Raw genomic sequence first — 15,132 nt, 5'->3', positions numbered from 1 at the left:
TTTTTATAGTGGGAATGCGAGAGTCATTGACCCAAACTGTAAACTGTATATAATGGAAAACACTTTAAGCTGGGGGTGCGGCAGCACCCCCGGCCACCCTAGTTCCAGCACCTATGGGTTAGACAACTAAACTACTCCTCAGTCTGTCATAAAAGTTATTTGTTAAATAAAAAGAATCCAGCAAGAAAAGATCACTAATCATGGGCCATATTGTATCCTCTGTGGAAAGAGAGGAGACAGAGTTCTGGATAGTCCACAACATTCACTTTCTAATGGTATCTTCAGGGGAGGAGAGTCAGGAGTAGAGAAAGGAACATGGGCCTCCACATTTGTTGAACCCAGGCTGCCGTGTGGAACAATGCTTCCATCTCGACTGGTCCCAGAGCCTCCATGTGAGTGGCTGGCTCTTCCATGATGTTTTGTGGACAGACCCTGACCCTCCCATTGGATGCTGTCCCTCACAACTTCACAGTAGAACTGTAGAGGATGCTTCGTGGGAGTCAGGACTGGCTCCAGGGTTTTTGCCGCCCCAAGTGGCGGAAAAATAAAATAAAATTAAAAAAAAAGCTGCGATCGCAATTGCGATCGGCAGCACTCCGGCGGCAGCTCCACCACGCTGCTTTCTTCTTCGGCAGGAATTCAGCGGCAGGTGCTTCCCTCCCAGAGGGACCCGCCGCCGAACAGCCCGACGTGCCGCTCCTTCCCCTTGGCCGCCCCAAGCACCTGCTTGCTGGGCTGGTGCCCGAAGCCGCCCCTGGTGAGAGTCAGTGCAGTTTTAACTTCAAAGTACCATTCACTCCCATTTGGATAGCCCAGAGAGTGAAGATGATTTTTGGCTTTGCCACTTTTGCCCGAAACTCGCCCTCAAAAAACCTACAGAACCCCAGCCTGGCTTATAGAAGTCGTTACGATGCCACCACTTTTCCCCTCTCATAGAACTGCCAAGTCTGGCTGCCCTCACTTGTTTTACAGGAAGAGGCAGGCCCTATATTTTCAGTGTGGGAATTCCTGTAATTTCAGCATACACCAGTGCATAGAGAAGAGGTTATCTGATGATGAAAGGGTTACAGAGCCACAACATTTTCCTTATATGGCTAAAAATTTGCTTTTTGTGTTTGCTGACCATGTTTTCAAACATAGGTTTTACCCATATAGTGTGAGAAATGCTGGTCCATTCTGAGGGGTTATTTGTTTTCTCTCTGTATTTCTAGATACATATGTACCTCATTACTGTAGTATTTGAACACCTCCCCGTTAATGTATTTTATCCTCACCACACCCCTGTGAAATTGAGGCACAGAGCAGATGAATTGACTTGTCCATGGTTATACAGGAAGTCTGTGGCTGAACCAGGAATTGAACCAAGTCTTTAAGTGTCAGTTCAGTGTCTTATCAACCAAACCATTCTGTACTATGTCTATTTCATAAGATTATCAGCCATCCCAATTTTTCACACTTGCTATCTGGTCACCATATACATATGTTTTGAAACTTAAAAGCAGTGTGCAGTTCCAATATAATTGAAAAAGGAAAAGAACCAAAGGGCTACAGTGTAGACTTGAGCTTTCTGGTGATATTATAAACCATCCACCCTCACCTTTCAGTAGAATTATTCCCTCAGTGATCCCTTTAACCCATCTATTATTTAAATATAATGTACCTGTACTGGCAAATATACACACGCAAGTGAATCCATTAGCAAATGAAGTGAAGCAAAATTTTGCATGCAATTGCATTGCAACTGACCAGTAACTAAGTATTTGGACTGAGCAGCCTAAATGAGTGATTAATCACAACTAGTATTTTGCATTTTGATCCTTTAAACAAGCACATTAGTCTTTATGTTCTCATATTTGTGCTTTAAAATGACTGACTAGATTATGATACACAGTTGAAAAGGCAGAATAGCAACTCCCTTCTTGAAACTGAGCTTTGAACTGTAGGTCCCTACCATCTGCTATTTCATAGCCTGGGCGCTGACGAATATGGGCAGCTTTGCAAAAGAAGAAAAATCTTTCCATAGAGTTAATATTGCCTGTTGTCCTTAGTTGCTTTCAAAGGCTATTTGTTGGCCTTGCTAGTAAGTTGACTGCAAATTATTGTTTCATATGGTATCAAATGTTTGGATTATATACATTCAGCACAGTATTGCTGTGCTAAAACTCAGACTTTGTATTTGTGGGACATTGGAGGATGAACTCATCACTCATAAGTGGTAATGAGAGTAACTCACTTCAGGTGAACATTTTTCCATGTAACTTTCTGGGTCTGATTTGCTGAATCCTCCACCTTGTGCAACGTAAGTGTAAAATGCTACTAGACAAGAGTGGTGGTAAATAAGTACACAAGATACAGAGCAATGATTAATTGGGCCCCCTATAGTCCTGTGTATACTAATTAATTGGGCCCCCATACTCCTGTAATGTGATGCACAATATAGATTTGTGCAAACTAGTAATGTAGATTTGCTCGACTGGCATAAATTACAGTAAACTATACCACTGCAAGCCCTGTTTTACACCAGTGCAGCACAACTACACTAGGGATTTGCCTGGTCCAGTACAAATATTCACAATATGGACATGCCTTAAGTTTCAAACTACCCCTTCACTTTTAACTTCACTTGTTGTTGTAACTGATGATGCCATTAATCTCTTTTAATGCTGTACTCTGCCAAATTAATCATATAGAGAAGTATTCAACCTTCAACATCTGGAGAGTCACTTCATCCCTGAACAGAGCCATCCTGGCATGGCCTGTGAGACCAGCATTTGTGTCGGGACACAGCATCATCATGTCAACACAATACTGTAGGAGGACGGCATCACATAATGTCATCAACGTGGCACTTATATCTCAGCATTCCTCTCTATTCCAACCTATGTGGTGTTTTGGGGCCACAATACAATGTTCAGTTGGGCTCCCAAGAATTCGTAGCCAAAGTCACCTTTGCTTAGTGGCTAACAGATTCTGTTCTTTACTTTTCTTAAGTAGCATATAGTGTACATAGTTTGGACAGGAGTGTAATGAACCCCACAGGGAGTGCTACCCAATGTGGCTTCTTTAGCTCCAGCTATCTTTTAATTGTGCACTTAGTACAGAAGGAAAAACAGGATTCAATCTTATCTCTTCTATTATTCAGCTGTTTCAATGCTGTAGCCACAGCTGACGCAATGGTGTACCCTCAGTAGCATTTCATTTGAAAACATTGACCTGATCTGAGGAACAGCTGCAACTCCCCTAGTACAGGTTTTCTCGCTTTGTTTGAAGAGATTGTTATGAGGGGAAACTCACAGCAGTGGATTAGTTTTTATCTTGTCTTGATTTTACCTTTTTCTCATATTTTGAAGACTAAGGATCAACTTTGTTATCGATAAGCAGACAATAGTAGTAGGGTGTGAGGTGGGACTGCACTATGAAATACATGGGCTGAAGTACCATGGTCAGTGCCCAGCTCGACATCTCCTAAATGCCAAGTCTCCTAGCTTTCTGAAGACCTAACCAGCAGTCAGTATCGAGATGGAGAGCAGCTGGCTAAGGCTGAATCCTGGCAAGATGGTAGAGATATTAGCAGAAGAGATTATTTCCTTTTTAATATGCCCCTTTAGAATATGCCCCTATTGAAGGCCTCTGCCCATAGATTGTTCAATAAGCCCTTTTGGACTCCTCAATGCCCAAATAGTCATGATAGCAGAAAGTGCCAACTTCATCTGCGTCTGGCCAGAAGATTGTGTCTCCACGTATTGGACACACACCTAGCTAAGGTGATTCATACATTCTTGACCTTCAGAGTTGATCATTGCAATTCATTATCTGGAGAGGAAACCAGGTGCCCTGAAAATTCTCCCAATGATTAAAAAGTAGGGCAGCCTGTTTAGCAACGCAGGTCACTGTGAACACATCACCCTAGAGTTGTATACTGGAAAGACTAGTTCAAGGTTTCTCCCCTGACATTCAAAGCCCTCCATGGGACAGGCCATGGCTGCTTAAGAGATTTCTTTTGATACGGTCTTCCACAGTATTCTTACTGGCAAGTTAAAGAAGTATGGGCTGGATGAATGGACTATAAAGTGGATAGAAAGCTGGCTAGATCACCAGGCTCAACGGGTAGTGATCAATGGCTCCATGTCTAGTTGGCAGAGTGCCACAAGGGTTGGTCCTGGGGCCAGTTTTGTTCAATATCTTCATTAATGATTTGCAGGATGGCGTGGACTGCACCCACAGAAAGTTTGCAGATGACACTAAACTGGGAGGAATGGTAGATATGCTGGAAGGTAGGGATAGGATACAAAGGGACCTAGACAAATTAGAGGATTGGGCCAAAAGAAATCTGATGAGGTTCAACAAGGACAAGTGCAGAGTCCTGCACTTAGGACGGAAGAATCCTATGCACCTCTACAGACTAGGGACCGAGTGGCTAGGCAGCAGTTCTGCAGAAAAGGACCTACGGGTTACGGTGGACGAGAAGCTGGTTATGAGTCAACAGTGTGCCCTTGTTGTCAAGAAAGCTAACAGCATTTTGGGCTGCATAAGTAGGGCATTGCCAGCAGATTGAGGGACGTGATCATTCCCCTCTATTCGACATTGGTGAGGCCTCATCTGGAGTGCTGTGGCCAGTTTTGGGCCCCAGAGCACAAGAAGAATGTGGAAAAATTGGAAGGAGTCCAGCGGAGGGGAACAAAAATGATTAGGAGGCTGGAGCACATGACTTATGAGGAGAGGCTGAGGGAACTGGGATTGTTCAGACTGCAGAAGAGAAGAATTAGGGGGGATTTGATAGCTGCTTTCAACTACCTGAAAGGGGGATACAAAGAGGATGGATCTAGACTGTTCTCAATGGTAGCAGATGATAGAACAAGTAGTAATGATCTCAAGTTACAAGTGGGAGAGGTTTAGGTTGGATATTAGGGAAAAAAAATTTCACTAGGAGGGTGGTGAAGCACTGGAATGGGTTACCTAGGGAGGTGGTGGAATCTCCTTCCTTAGAGGTTTTTAAGGTTAGGCTTGACAAAGCCCTGGCTGGGATGATTTAGTTGGGGATTGGTCCTGCTTTGAGCAGAGGGTTGGACTAGATAGCCTCCCGAGGTCCCTTCCATCCCTGATATTTTATGATTCTTCTCTCCCCATGACTATGACCTCCCTTGAATGCTACATTCCACTGGAACAATGAAACTGCCAACCATTAGGGGGAGTGTGGAAGACCATTTTAATGTAATTGTAATAAACATACAAGAGCAATTCATAATATACCATAATAGTGTTTCTCTGTGATAACATTTTACAAACACCCAAGTTCCATAGTAAACCTTTGTAGACAAGTGTTAAATACACAGCCTATATCCTTGCTTAAATCAAAGATGAATTTATACTGAACATATCCTAATGCCCGGTATGAATTACTTACCACATGAGAGAGAATTTGAAACTGTAATGAGATAATTATGACATAGCTCATCTGTAAAACATTTCATGTGCACATTTTAATGAACTGCACAATGTAATGTTGGAGTATAAAGACAACTGAAATCCTGGGACTAATTTCTGCAAAACTTAGAGCGTGCTCTCTTTATGAAGATGAGAGAAGGCAGGCAGCTGCAGTTTTGTTTTTGTTGGTGTCAGCTCTGTGAATTTCAATGTATTCTTGGACAGACTCGGGGGGGGGGGGAGTAGACAGAAATGCTGGGTCTGCTCTCACTCATGTAAAACTCCCATGATTTTCAGTGGGAGTTTCACTTGTGTGAAGACTGCAGGGTTGGGCTTTCCCAGCTCCACCGGTGGTGTTCTATACTTTTTTAAACACTGTTCAGATCATTTAGCTATTTGACTATTAGTAGGGCTGCAACATTCATCTCTAAGGTACAATATTATTTAAGAAAGTAAAACTGAAATGTAACATATTTTTGTCTGCGCTGGTTGAGGTCGTAGGATGTCAAAAGTGGCAAAGTTTTAAATATCACGCCTAACAGATTACATACTTCCCTTGTGAAGTATTCCCCCAAGGACAGCTTTGTAATCCTTCTTATACTTGTTTTTAAATAACAAAGTGCTACATGATATATTTCTATGGTGAAAGACAAGAAGAGAAAACACAGCTCCCATTAACACTTTATGGTGAAAGCAGCAACAGGAGTTTTCTTTGAAGAGAGTATATCCTAATATGACATTCTAATCCTATCCCTTTTTTATTGTTTATATGCTGGTTTTTGCAATGTCATTAGGAAGTCTACATAGTGTTTTATATGCTTTTTGAGTGAATAACTGCTTAGCATTCATTTTTCCTGACATGCAGTGCTTTGAACAGTCACCTGTATGTAAAGTATAATAAATGGCAATTACGAATGTTTCCTACATTTCAGATTATAATTATTTGACTGAACTCATGTTCAAAAGAACTAACAACGCTTGTGAATGAAATAATAATTTTATTTTCAACCCCTGAGGTAATACTAAAGCATTTTTGCAGGCTTCATATGAGGAAATATATATTCCCTGTGTTTTTCAAGAGCACTGAGACAAGCACAGGATTTTTTTTTTTTTTTGGTCACATTATTTTATGCCCTAAGAACAATCAAATATACTTGAAAAAGATTTTAGAACCAATACATTTTTCTGGGCTATCCACAGACCTTTAGCCTTTCAGAACTTCATAATGAAATATTTGAGCCCCAAGCTACTTTACAATTAAATCTGCATTCTTTTAAGAAAGGCAGCATTGTTATCTAGTGGTTAGAGTCAGGAGACCTAGGTTCTATTCTGAATTCTGCCACTGACTGTATGAATTCTCTCATTCATCTTACTTGTCTCATTTTTTCCATCAGTAAAATGAGAATATTCTTAACTATTTTTATGAAGTGCTTTGAGATCCTTTGATTAAAGGTGCTTTTTAATAACTGTTAAATGGGCTATTAAATTTATTACTAAATATAAAGACTCAGGGCCAGATTTTTGAAGGTATTTAGGCACCTAAAGATACAGTTTTGTGCCTAATGGGACATTGTAGGGGTGCTGATCACCCTGAGAGCACCATTGAGTATTGCATGTGAAGCACAGCAGGGACAAAACTTTTTCTACACCAATACAATATGAAAATGTTCCTCTGTTCTTAATTTTATGGTCCCATTGTAGCAGTATCTTTTGAGTTTCATATCATACATTTTTATATTTGGTAATACAGTATAAAATGTGCTCATGATTTCATCTTCAGCATATTTGTGAAAACAAATACCAATTGTCAGTCTGAATAAGATATTATGGAAGAATGGAAATATGATTAAAAGCAGTCCATAACATAGGTCTTAGAGAGAGAATGAATGAATGAAGTTTCCTTAGAGTTTCCAAAACAATTTGGAGATATTTTTTTTTCCAATAATGAATGACAGTGAAGTTGCTGGAATCCCTGTTTGGTCACCAAGGCTCCAAGAACTGCAGCTCCTATGGAGGACCTGTAGGAAGATCTGTCCAGGGAAATTTTATATTGGATTTAAGGCTAGAGCATGCCCAGTGAGGTACCAGTTCATTCTTGCATTAGCCCTTGTGCATCAACCAGACTAGCATAAATGAGCCATAGGGAAGACACCACCAGTACAAAGGGGTGCTCTAGCATGAAGCAGAAGGGGCCAGATCTCAGGGCAGATCTGCCTCTATGCAATGGCCAACAGGAGCAATTGAAGTAGGCATGCAACATAAGGCATCCCTAAATCTTTCTGTCCTGTAATTTCTGCCATTTTCTTCAAAATTGTAACTTTTAACAAATGAAGATACTAATAATACCTTTCCAAAAGCATATACGCTTTTAATTATAATGATTTAGTAAACCATTTTTAAATTGTTCATAACTTGTTACCATTGGTAACCTCATCAGGAGTCTTGAAACCCTTTAACCAACAATATTTTAAATGACATACTCATTTTACCTCATTCCTTTTACTCCACCTTGGGCTTACTTTCACAAAATTGACACAAATATCTGTAGGTCAAATATCTATAGATGGCCTTTCTGCCACCTTTCGCTCACTTTGGACAACTTAAGACTTCAGCCCACAGCAGGGTTCCGCTGTAGTGTAGAATTCCACAGCAGTTAAATTTTACTTATCCTCCTGGCCTGTCAGTAGTGAATAGGTATGTTTTTTTCCAACATACAACAGAATTGGATTATTGAGATATGGGACCAATCTAGAAAAAAAGAATTGCCATAGCTTTGGTGCTCGCTTTTCAGTTTCTTTATTTTAACTGTAAAGGGCATACAATTTTCATAACTCCTGATTTGAGTTCCTACTATGTTGTGTCTTCAGTATCTTGATTTCTTAAGCAAAAGATAAATCTGGTTTAATATGTGACCATGTGGATCTCTTACATTTAACCACTGGGGTATTTTTTTCCCAAGTAGGTTTAACCAGAATTTTCCCCTATGAATCATTTGAAATAACCATGTAAAATATTTTAATATCTTGGTTTTATTTATAATTTGTACCAGCTGTAGGTATCCAGATGAAACTTGAATTTTTCCAGCGGAAGTTTTGGACTGCCAGTAGACAGGTATGTTCCAATTAGATACTACTTATGCAAATGAGACCATAGCAACTCCCTTACTGTACAGGTGATGGTGTTCTAGATATATTTAGCCAAGGCAGTTCTAGATTTCCTATGAATGTTTGTAAGCTATTCTAATTTACTTTTCAATTCATTGTAACACAAAAGGGTGATCATGAGGCTAAACACATGGGACTGATTCAGCACTCATTGTCATGAATGGAGAGGCTCCCCAAATCCAGCCTCCCAAGTATAACCTACAGATCCATGAACAATTATCCTAAGGGTACATAAAATTAAAAAAATACAACAACAATGACATGAAAAATAGGAATGACCTTGTCAGTGTTCAAGTATCTTTTGGGGTGATCAGTGCATTTTGATAACAGTAAGAATAAATATACTTAATACAACCCTGATTTCACTCCAAATTTTTGTATATGGTTTAAATGACCTTTTTTTTTTTCAGTTTCTTCCAGTGCATTGCTATTACTGTGCTGTCCCATCATGCCCATTCAGGGAATTAAGGAAGGGGTAGGGCACGTAACCATGGGTTACAGTTCAATGTGAGGAGCAGCTTCAATGGGACTGCTACTCCCATTCCACTGCAGGTGGGCTAGGAATGGATGGAGCTTTGAGTCCACTGTCCCTAAAACGTATCAGCTAGCACAGTTGGTGCAGGGGGAGAAGTAAGCTCTGTCAGGTAAAGGGCTGGGACAGATTAAGTCCCTCCTGGAGGAAAGGGGAAACCAAGGACCAGATATTGTGACTGAGTCACAATTTGGTTCCTGGTCTCTCTTGGGTGGCACAGTTATGTCCCTTTTTCAGGGCTTATGGTATATCTGCTCTCTAGCTTTAAGTGACTGAAGTAATGATCTAGCGACTAACTGTATTCAGTGAAACATATTTGTCTAGTTTGTTTTTAATAAATAATAAACTGTGTATAAAATGTGTATTTATTTAACAAAATAATCTCTTCCATCTTTAAAAGGATCAAGAGATTACATGACCAATTTGAGAATACATTGAGATTATACTATTTCTGAGAATAATCATCTCTAAAGTATTCTGTGAAATATTGGCTCAGTCTTACAATCCTGACTCACACAATACCCCTACTGAAGTCCCAATGGAGTCTTGCCTATTTAAGGCCCTGTATCATTATAGAGTAGGCAGCAAAGACTGGAATAAGCAAATGAAATTGGCACAGCATGAATTAACCCCCTTGATGCAGATGCCGTTACAACAGGAATGGGGAATTAATGTAATATAGTCCTATTTGTGTGGTCTTTTCTAGATTATCTACTGTTCTTGATTAAATTTGTACTTATCGTTTTTAAAATATCAGTTCAGACAACCACCAGAATAAAAAATAAAATGATGTAAAATATATATCCTATTGGTGTCCCCTGCAGTGTCCATCTCTTGATGGAAGATGTTCTATAAGCTGTGATGATGAAGTAAGTATTTTATAGACTTTTTCTCATTTTATATCTCCATTTAGTTTTTAGTATGGCAACTTTATCTGAGGTAAGGCAGTGCACTTTCTGAAGTCAGTTTGGAAATGTTCAGGGATTCTATACCCGTGTACTGTTCATCTTAAACACAGACGCGTCCCTGATACATACCATAAAATAAGAAGTTAATGTGGCTTTCATTAAAGGAACATTTTTACATAATAAATAACTATTCCTTGTTATCTGAAGATTACCAATTTGATAATATTTTTATATATTAAAACTGGAAATTATCATTGGAAAGATTTATTAAACACAAAGCTACATTGGACCTGTTGCCCTGTTAGAACTGTTTGCCTGTTAGCATAATCCAAGAAACTTTGTCTATGTTTTGTATATCACCAATCTCAGTCATAGTGCTTGTCACAGGGTGGCTGGCCCCTTTAAGGGGGAGCAGGGCAAATGAACCTGTGACGGGTCTGCTGACCCCAATTAGGTTTAAAATTGGACACCTGGGACTAGAGAGAGAAAAAAGGGGAGGGGGAGTACTAAAGTGTGGGGGAAAAGCAACAGGAAGTTCCCTGGGAGGGGAGGCAGTGGGAACCTGCTAGGGAAAGAGGGCGTCCAAAGAGAAGCCCTTGAGTGGCGGTGCTCAGGGAACAGAACATAGAAGATACCTCTCCGTCCTTCCTGCAGGAAATGGGGGGAGGGGAATTCTTGGGAGCCGTAGCTCAGGGTGGGCTGAGTGTTTGTTATCTTTTGCCTAAGTTTGAAAAACAAAATTTCTGGAAAGAGACTCTGCATGTGGCAGTGGGTCATTTGTGAGCTGGGGAGAAGGTCAGTTTACTACAGGACTGTATAAATAAACAACAATAATAGTTAAAATAAGTATTCCACAATATTTCCTGTGATATAAAATTAAGTTGGTGCTTCACCAGGAACAGTCAATTCAAACCTTCCCCCCCCACCCCAAGAATAGTGTAAGTTATCCAAAAAGGGCCATCAGGTGTGTTTGAACAGCGTTTTGAAACATATGCAAGTATTAAGATGGACATTCAATTCAGGCTTGTGAAAAAAAATATTTTCATTTTGTACTAGACTTTTCTTTAAATTACCTTGCAAACAGTTTACGATGTCTGACAATAATTCTGGTGAGCCCATTTCTGGGATTCTACCCAGCATTCCCAACATAGTTTGACATTCAGAACATTTTGAACAGATGTTTTATTGATAAAACACAGCCAAGATCCAGGTATAGTGATACCACTTTTTAAATGTGTGGCGGTTCCACAGGGGATCGAAAACATTCTGGAAACAGAATTAAAAATTCCAACATTGTAAGAATGGAGCATGGCAACTTCTTCAACATATCAAATTAGTAACTCATTACATCAAACTACAATGCATTTCCAAGGACTAAATTATAGAGCTGACGGGAAAACGACAATTCAATTTCATGGCAGCTGTCATGGTTTCTGCATTTAGTTTTGTTATGCATTGGATTGAAACCAAAACCATTGGAATGTTTTTGAAAAAAATGGAATTGTGTTGAAAAGTCCATTTTCAGATCAAAACCTGGGCTTTTCAATGCAGGAGGGTGTGTGTCTTGGTGGATAGGGCACTGACTTGGGATGTGGGAGTCCCAGCATCAAGTGTCTGATTCAGAATATAGGTTTTTTATCCCACTTGGAAGCAGGCAGAGTAGGGATGAACCTGGGTCTCCCACATTCCAGGGCAGTGCCCTAACCACCAGGCTGTAGAGTGTAAGAGAGAGTCTCTCCCAGCCTCCAACTTTACACCTGACAACTTCGTTGGAGCCAATACGTCTCTGCAAAACATTTTAACGTTGACTAGACAACAGATTTTGATGAAATTTCATTGTATTGAAAATGTTCCAACTAGCTCCATTAAATAGCGAATTCACTAGATGAGAGAGGCTTAAGAGACAGCACTAAAGAAAAATAAGTATTAGCATCAGCCAAATCTCTGAAGTTAATCTGTGTTCCCCTCCCATTAAATAGCTGCTAATACAAGCAGTCTCTACTATTACTCTGGCAGTCAACTGTGGAAAGGCCAGTGATTATCCTGTGCCCTGGCAATGTGGATGGCCTCTAATGTGTCTTTTCTGTCCCTCTCTTTAGAGACCTACATCTCCTTCCTTTGAAGCTTGCATCCTCTGTTTTTATTTTTTAACCTTTCTTCTTTTCAACTACCAATTTAAAAATACCCCCTCTCCCCAGAATCATTGATTTCCATCCAGCCTTTTCCATCCTCTTTCGTACCTCCATTTCCATGCTGTCATTTGCATTTCAGTCCATTTTAATTAGGGCTCGGTGAGCTCACAGCCTCTTCCCCTAAAATGTGAGCAGGCTCCCAATACAAAACATAAACTCTGTAGAATTGTTAATTTCACGTTTCCCAGTCTTGCTCCACTAAAGTTAGTTTTGTGCCTGCCTGCTGTGGACTTAATGGACAAGCTTTACCTTGGATCCCCTCCAACAGCCTTTAAATACTCGTATCAATGGGTTCCCAGTTATATCCAACCAGCTTGCTGAGCTGAGTATAACCTCAGGCAATCTGGGTAGGGTTAGAGTGCTATGTGGAATCTCCTTACCATTTAGCTCAAGCCGTCGGCCAGTGGAAAATCCAGACTGGGTGGAGGTGATTCCCCTTCCTTGTGGCTGTCCTAGCGACTGAATAGTAATGGTACATATTTTCTTATATAAAGCAGCTGTCATGACACGTAACTTTTTTTGTCAAATCAAGTCTTTTAATATATCACAAAATATGCCATCAGTTGCTATACTGGAGAAAGGAAGCAGATTTGTAAAAAAAAAAAAAAAAAAAAAAAAATTAAACATTTCCCTTCTTACATCCTGTCACATGTCAAAAGTCACAAACTGTATCAATGCCCCTTACAGTGCTGCTCTCAATGGCAGGCCGACGTCTGGTAAACAGTTTTTACTTATTGGTGAGCAGCAGCTAAAACCCAGCTAATAGGGGAGACGTTTTATGGCAAATCTTGTTTGTCAACCAGTTGCACAGTGGGCATAAGCTGTACAAATTGGTGAGTTTTGAACCTTGCTTTTAGTGGCACTGAATAGTGATGACATGCCACTCATGCAATTAAACAGAACTGTCCATTTCTTTGGGGGGTGGGGGGGACTATGAATTTGTTAATCTGTTATTTTCATGAGTGTGTTGGCGTGGGGTGTGTTTTAATTCATATTACGTTCCACGATTGTTAATATAATTGTACACTGGAGCTGTGCAAAATACTCAGACCTTGAACCTACTCCAGAGTAATCTAGTTTTAGGAGCAAGGTCAGATGCATTCTCAGACTTCAGCCTGCATTCTTGCCAAGTGTATTCTGGACGTCATGCCTGCTCCCATTTACAAGCCCAAGAACTGTCTGCATATGGGATTTTACCCTTGAAGTCTGAAGTTCATTGAACTTGAGCCTTCAAGCAAACCTGAAGTATGGTTCACACCTGGTTATTGTTGTGAATCGAACCCTACTGGGTTCACATGAGCCTACTGTGTCCGAATAATATTATCTCCTGAACTAATCTCATGGTTAAGAATTTCATGCTCATGCGCTGGAAAAGTAAATGTCTCCAACTATCCTTTGCCAATGCTTTTTTAAATTTACATAATCTTTCCTGGATTTCTTGCTATATGGAAAAGGCTATTTTTATTTATGGCAAGTAAAAGACGAGTGAATGCACTCCTGCATGTGCTGCATTATCCCCCATGGAATATTTAGATAAGCCCAAGAAATGAACAAAATCCCAGATATAAACCCTCTCACCACACAGATCCATTTCCCAATTTGTGGTTTGTGCCTCTCTCCAGTAGTGTTATTAGCACACAGGAAGAATGGGCTAGTGGTTAGAGCATTAGCCTGCACCTCAGGAGACCTGGGTCTAATTTCCTGTTCCTCCACAGACTTTGTGTGACCTTGCACAAGTCACTTAGGTCCAAACACACAAAGGTGCTTAGGCACATAAATCCCACTTGACACACACATTTGGGGGATTGGTAAATAATGAAGAGGACAGCTCACTGATACAGAGTGATTTGGATCTCTTGAGAAGCTGAGTGCAAGCAAACAATATGTGTTTTAATACAACTAAATGTAAATGCATACATCTAGGAACAAAGAATGTAGGCCCTATTTACTGGATGGGGGACTCTATCCTGGGAACCAAAGACACTGAAAAGATGTGGGGGTCTTGGTGGATAAGCAGCTGAACACCTAATCCTAGTGAGTACTCCTGGGATGCATATACAAGGAAACCTTGAGTATTAGCAGAGAGGTTATTTTACCTCTTGCAACCCGGGCTGGAATCTGGTGCCCAGTCCTGATGCCCACAATACAAGAAGGATGCTGATAAGTCAGCGAGGGTTCATAGAAGAGCCATGAGAATGATTAGAGGATTAGAGAACATTTCTTACAATGATAGACTCAGGGAGCTCAATCTATTTAACAAAGGGAAGATTAAGGATGATTTTCTTAGAGTCTATAAGTATCTACATGAAGAACAAATATTTAATAATAGGCTCTTCAGTCTAGCAGAGAAAGGTATAACACAATCCAATAGCTGGAAATTGAAGCTAGACAAATTCAGACTGGAAATAAGATGTACATTTTTAACGGTGAGAGTAATTAATCTTTGGAAAAATTTACCAAGTGGATTCTCCATCACTGACAATTTTTAAATCAAGATTGGATATTTTTCTAATAGATTTGTTCTAGGAATTATTTCAGGGAAGCGCTATGGCCTGATCACAGTGGTCCCTTCTTGCCTCGGAATCTATGAATTAGGCCACTCATCACCGTCTAAAACCTGAACAACCCTAACAAGTGGCTATGGCTATGAGAAACACAATATGGCTTCTCATTCTGGAAACCAGGCATTTTGTTCCCATCTGCAGGTTGCTTGACTGATAAAGAACAGCAAATGAACCCAAACTTTGTCTTGTTCAGTGTGACAGCTTTTATTTATTTCTGGGCTTTGGACAACCACTCTCTATGCAACTGTTTGGGTGGCTGCTAAAAACTACAGTTGATCCGGCCACTCCATTGAAATGGGTGGATGGCATTTGAGCTGGATATAGCAGCAAAATGAGGACATACATGGA

The 15,132-nt window shown here is 40.2% G+C and overlaps 1 protein-coding gene across 3 annotated transcripts in view; it reads left to right on the top strand.

Moving 5' to 3' along the window:
* The window catches only part of CACNA2D3 (calcium voltage-gated channel auxiliary subunit alpha2delta 3), a 734,213-nt gene that overhangs the window by 661,310 nt on the left and 57,771 nt on the right, over positions 1-15,132 (top strand). For all 3 annotated transcript variants that reach the window (XM_054035781.1, XM_054035782.1, XM_054035783.1), the window contains exons 28-29: positions 8,474-8,535; positions 9,945-9,989. In XM_054035781.1, the coding sequence (XP_053891756.1) occupies positions 8,474-8,535; positions 9,945-9,989 (107 nt within the window). The remainder of the gene's footprint in view (positions 1-8,473; positions 8,536-9,944; positions 9,990-15,132) is intronic.

Source organism: Malaclemys terrapin, chromosome 7, assembly GCF_027887155.1.
Source record: "Malaclemys terrapin pileata isolate rMalTer1 chromosome 7, rMalTer1.hap1, whole genome shotgun sequence".
NCBI classification, from domain to species: domain Eukaryota; kingdom Metazoa; phylum Chordata; order Testudines; family Emydidae; genus Malaclemys; species Malaclemys terrapin.
This window is presented reverse-complemented; position numbering and strand designations above follow the sequence as displayed.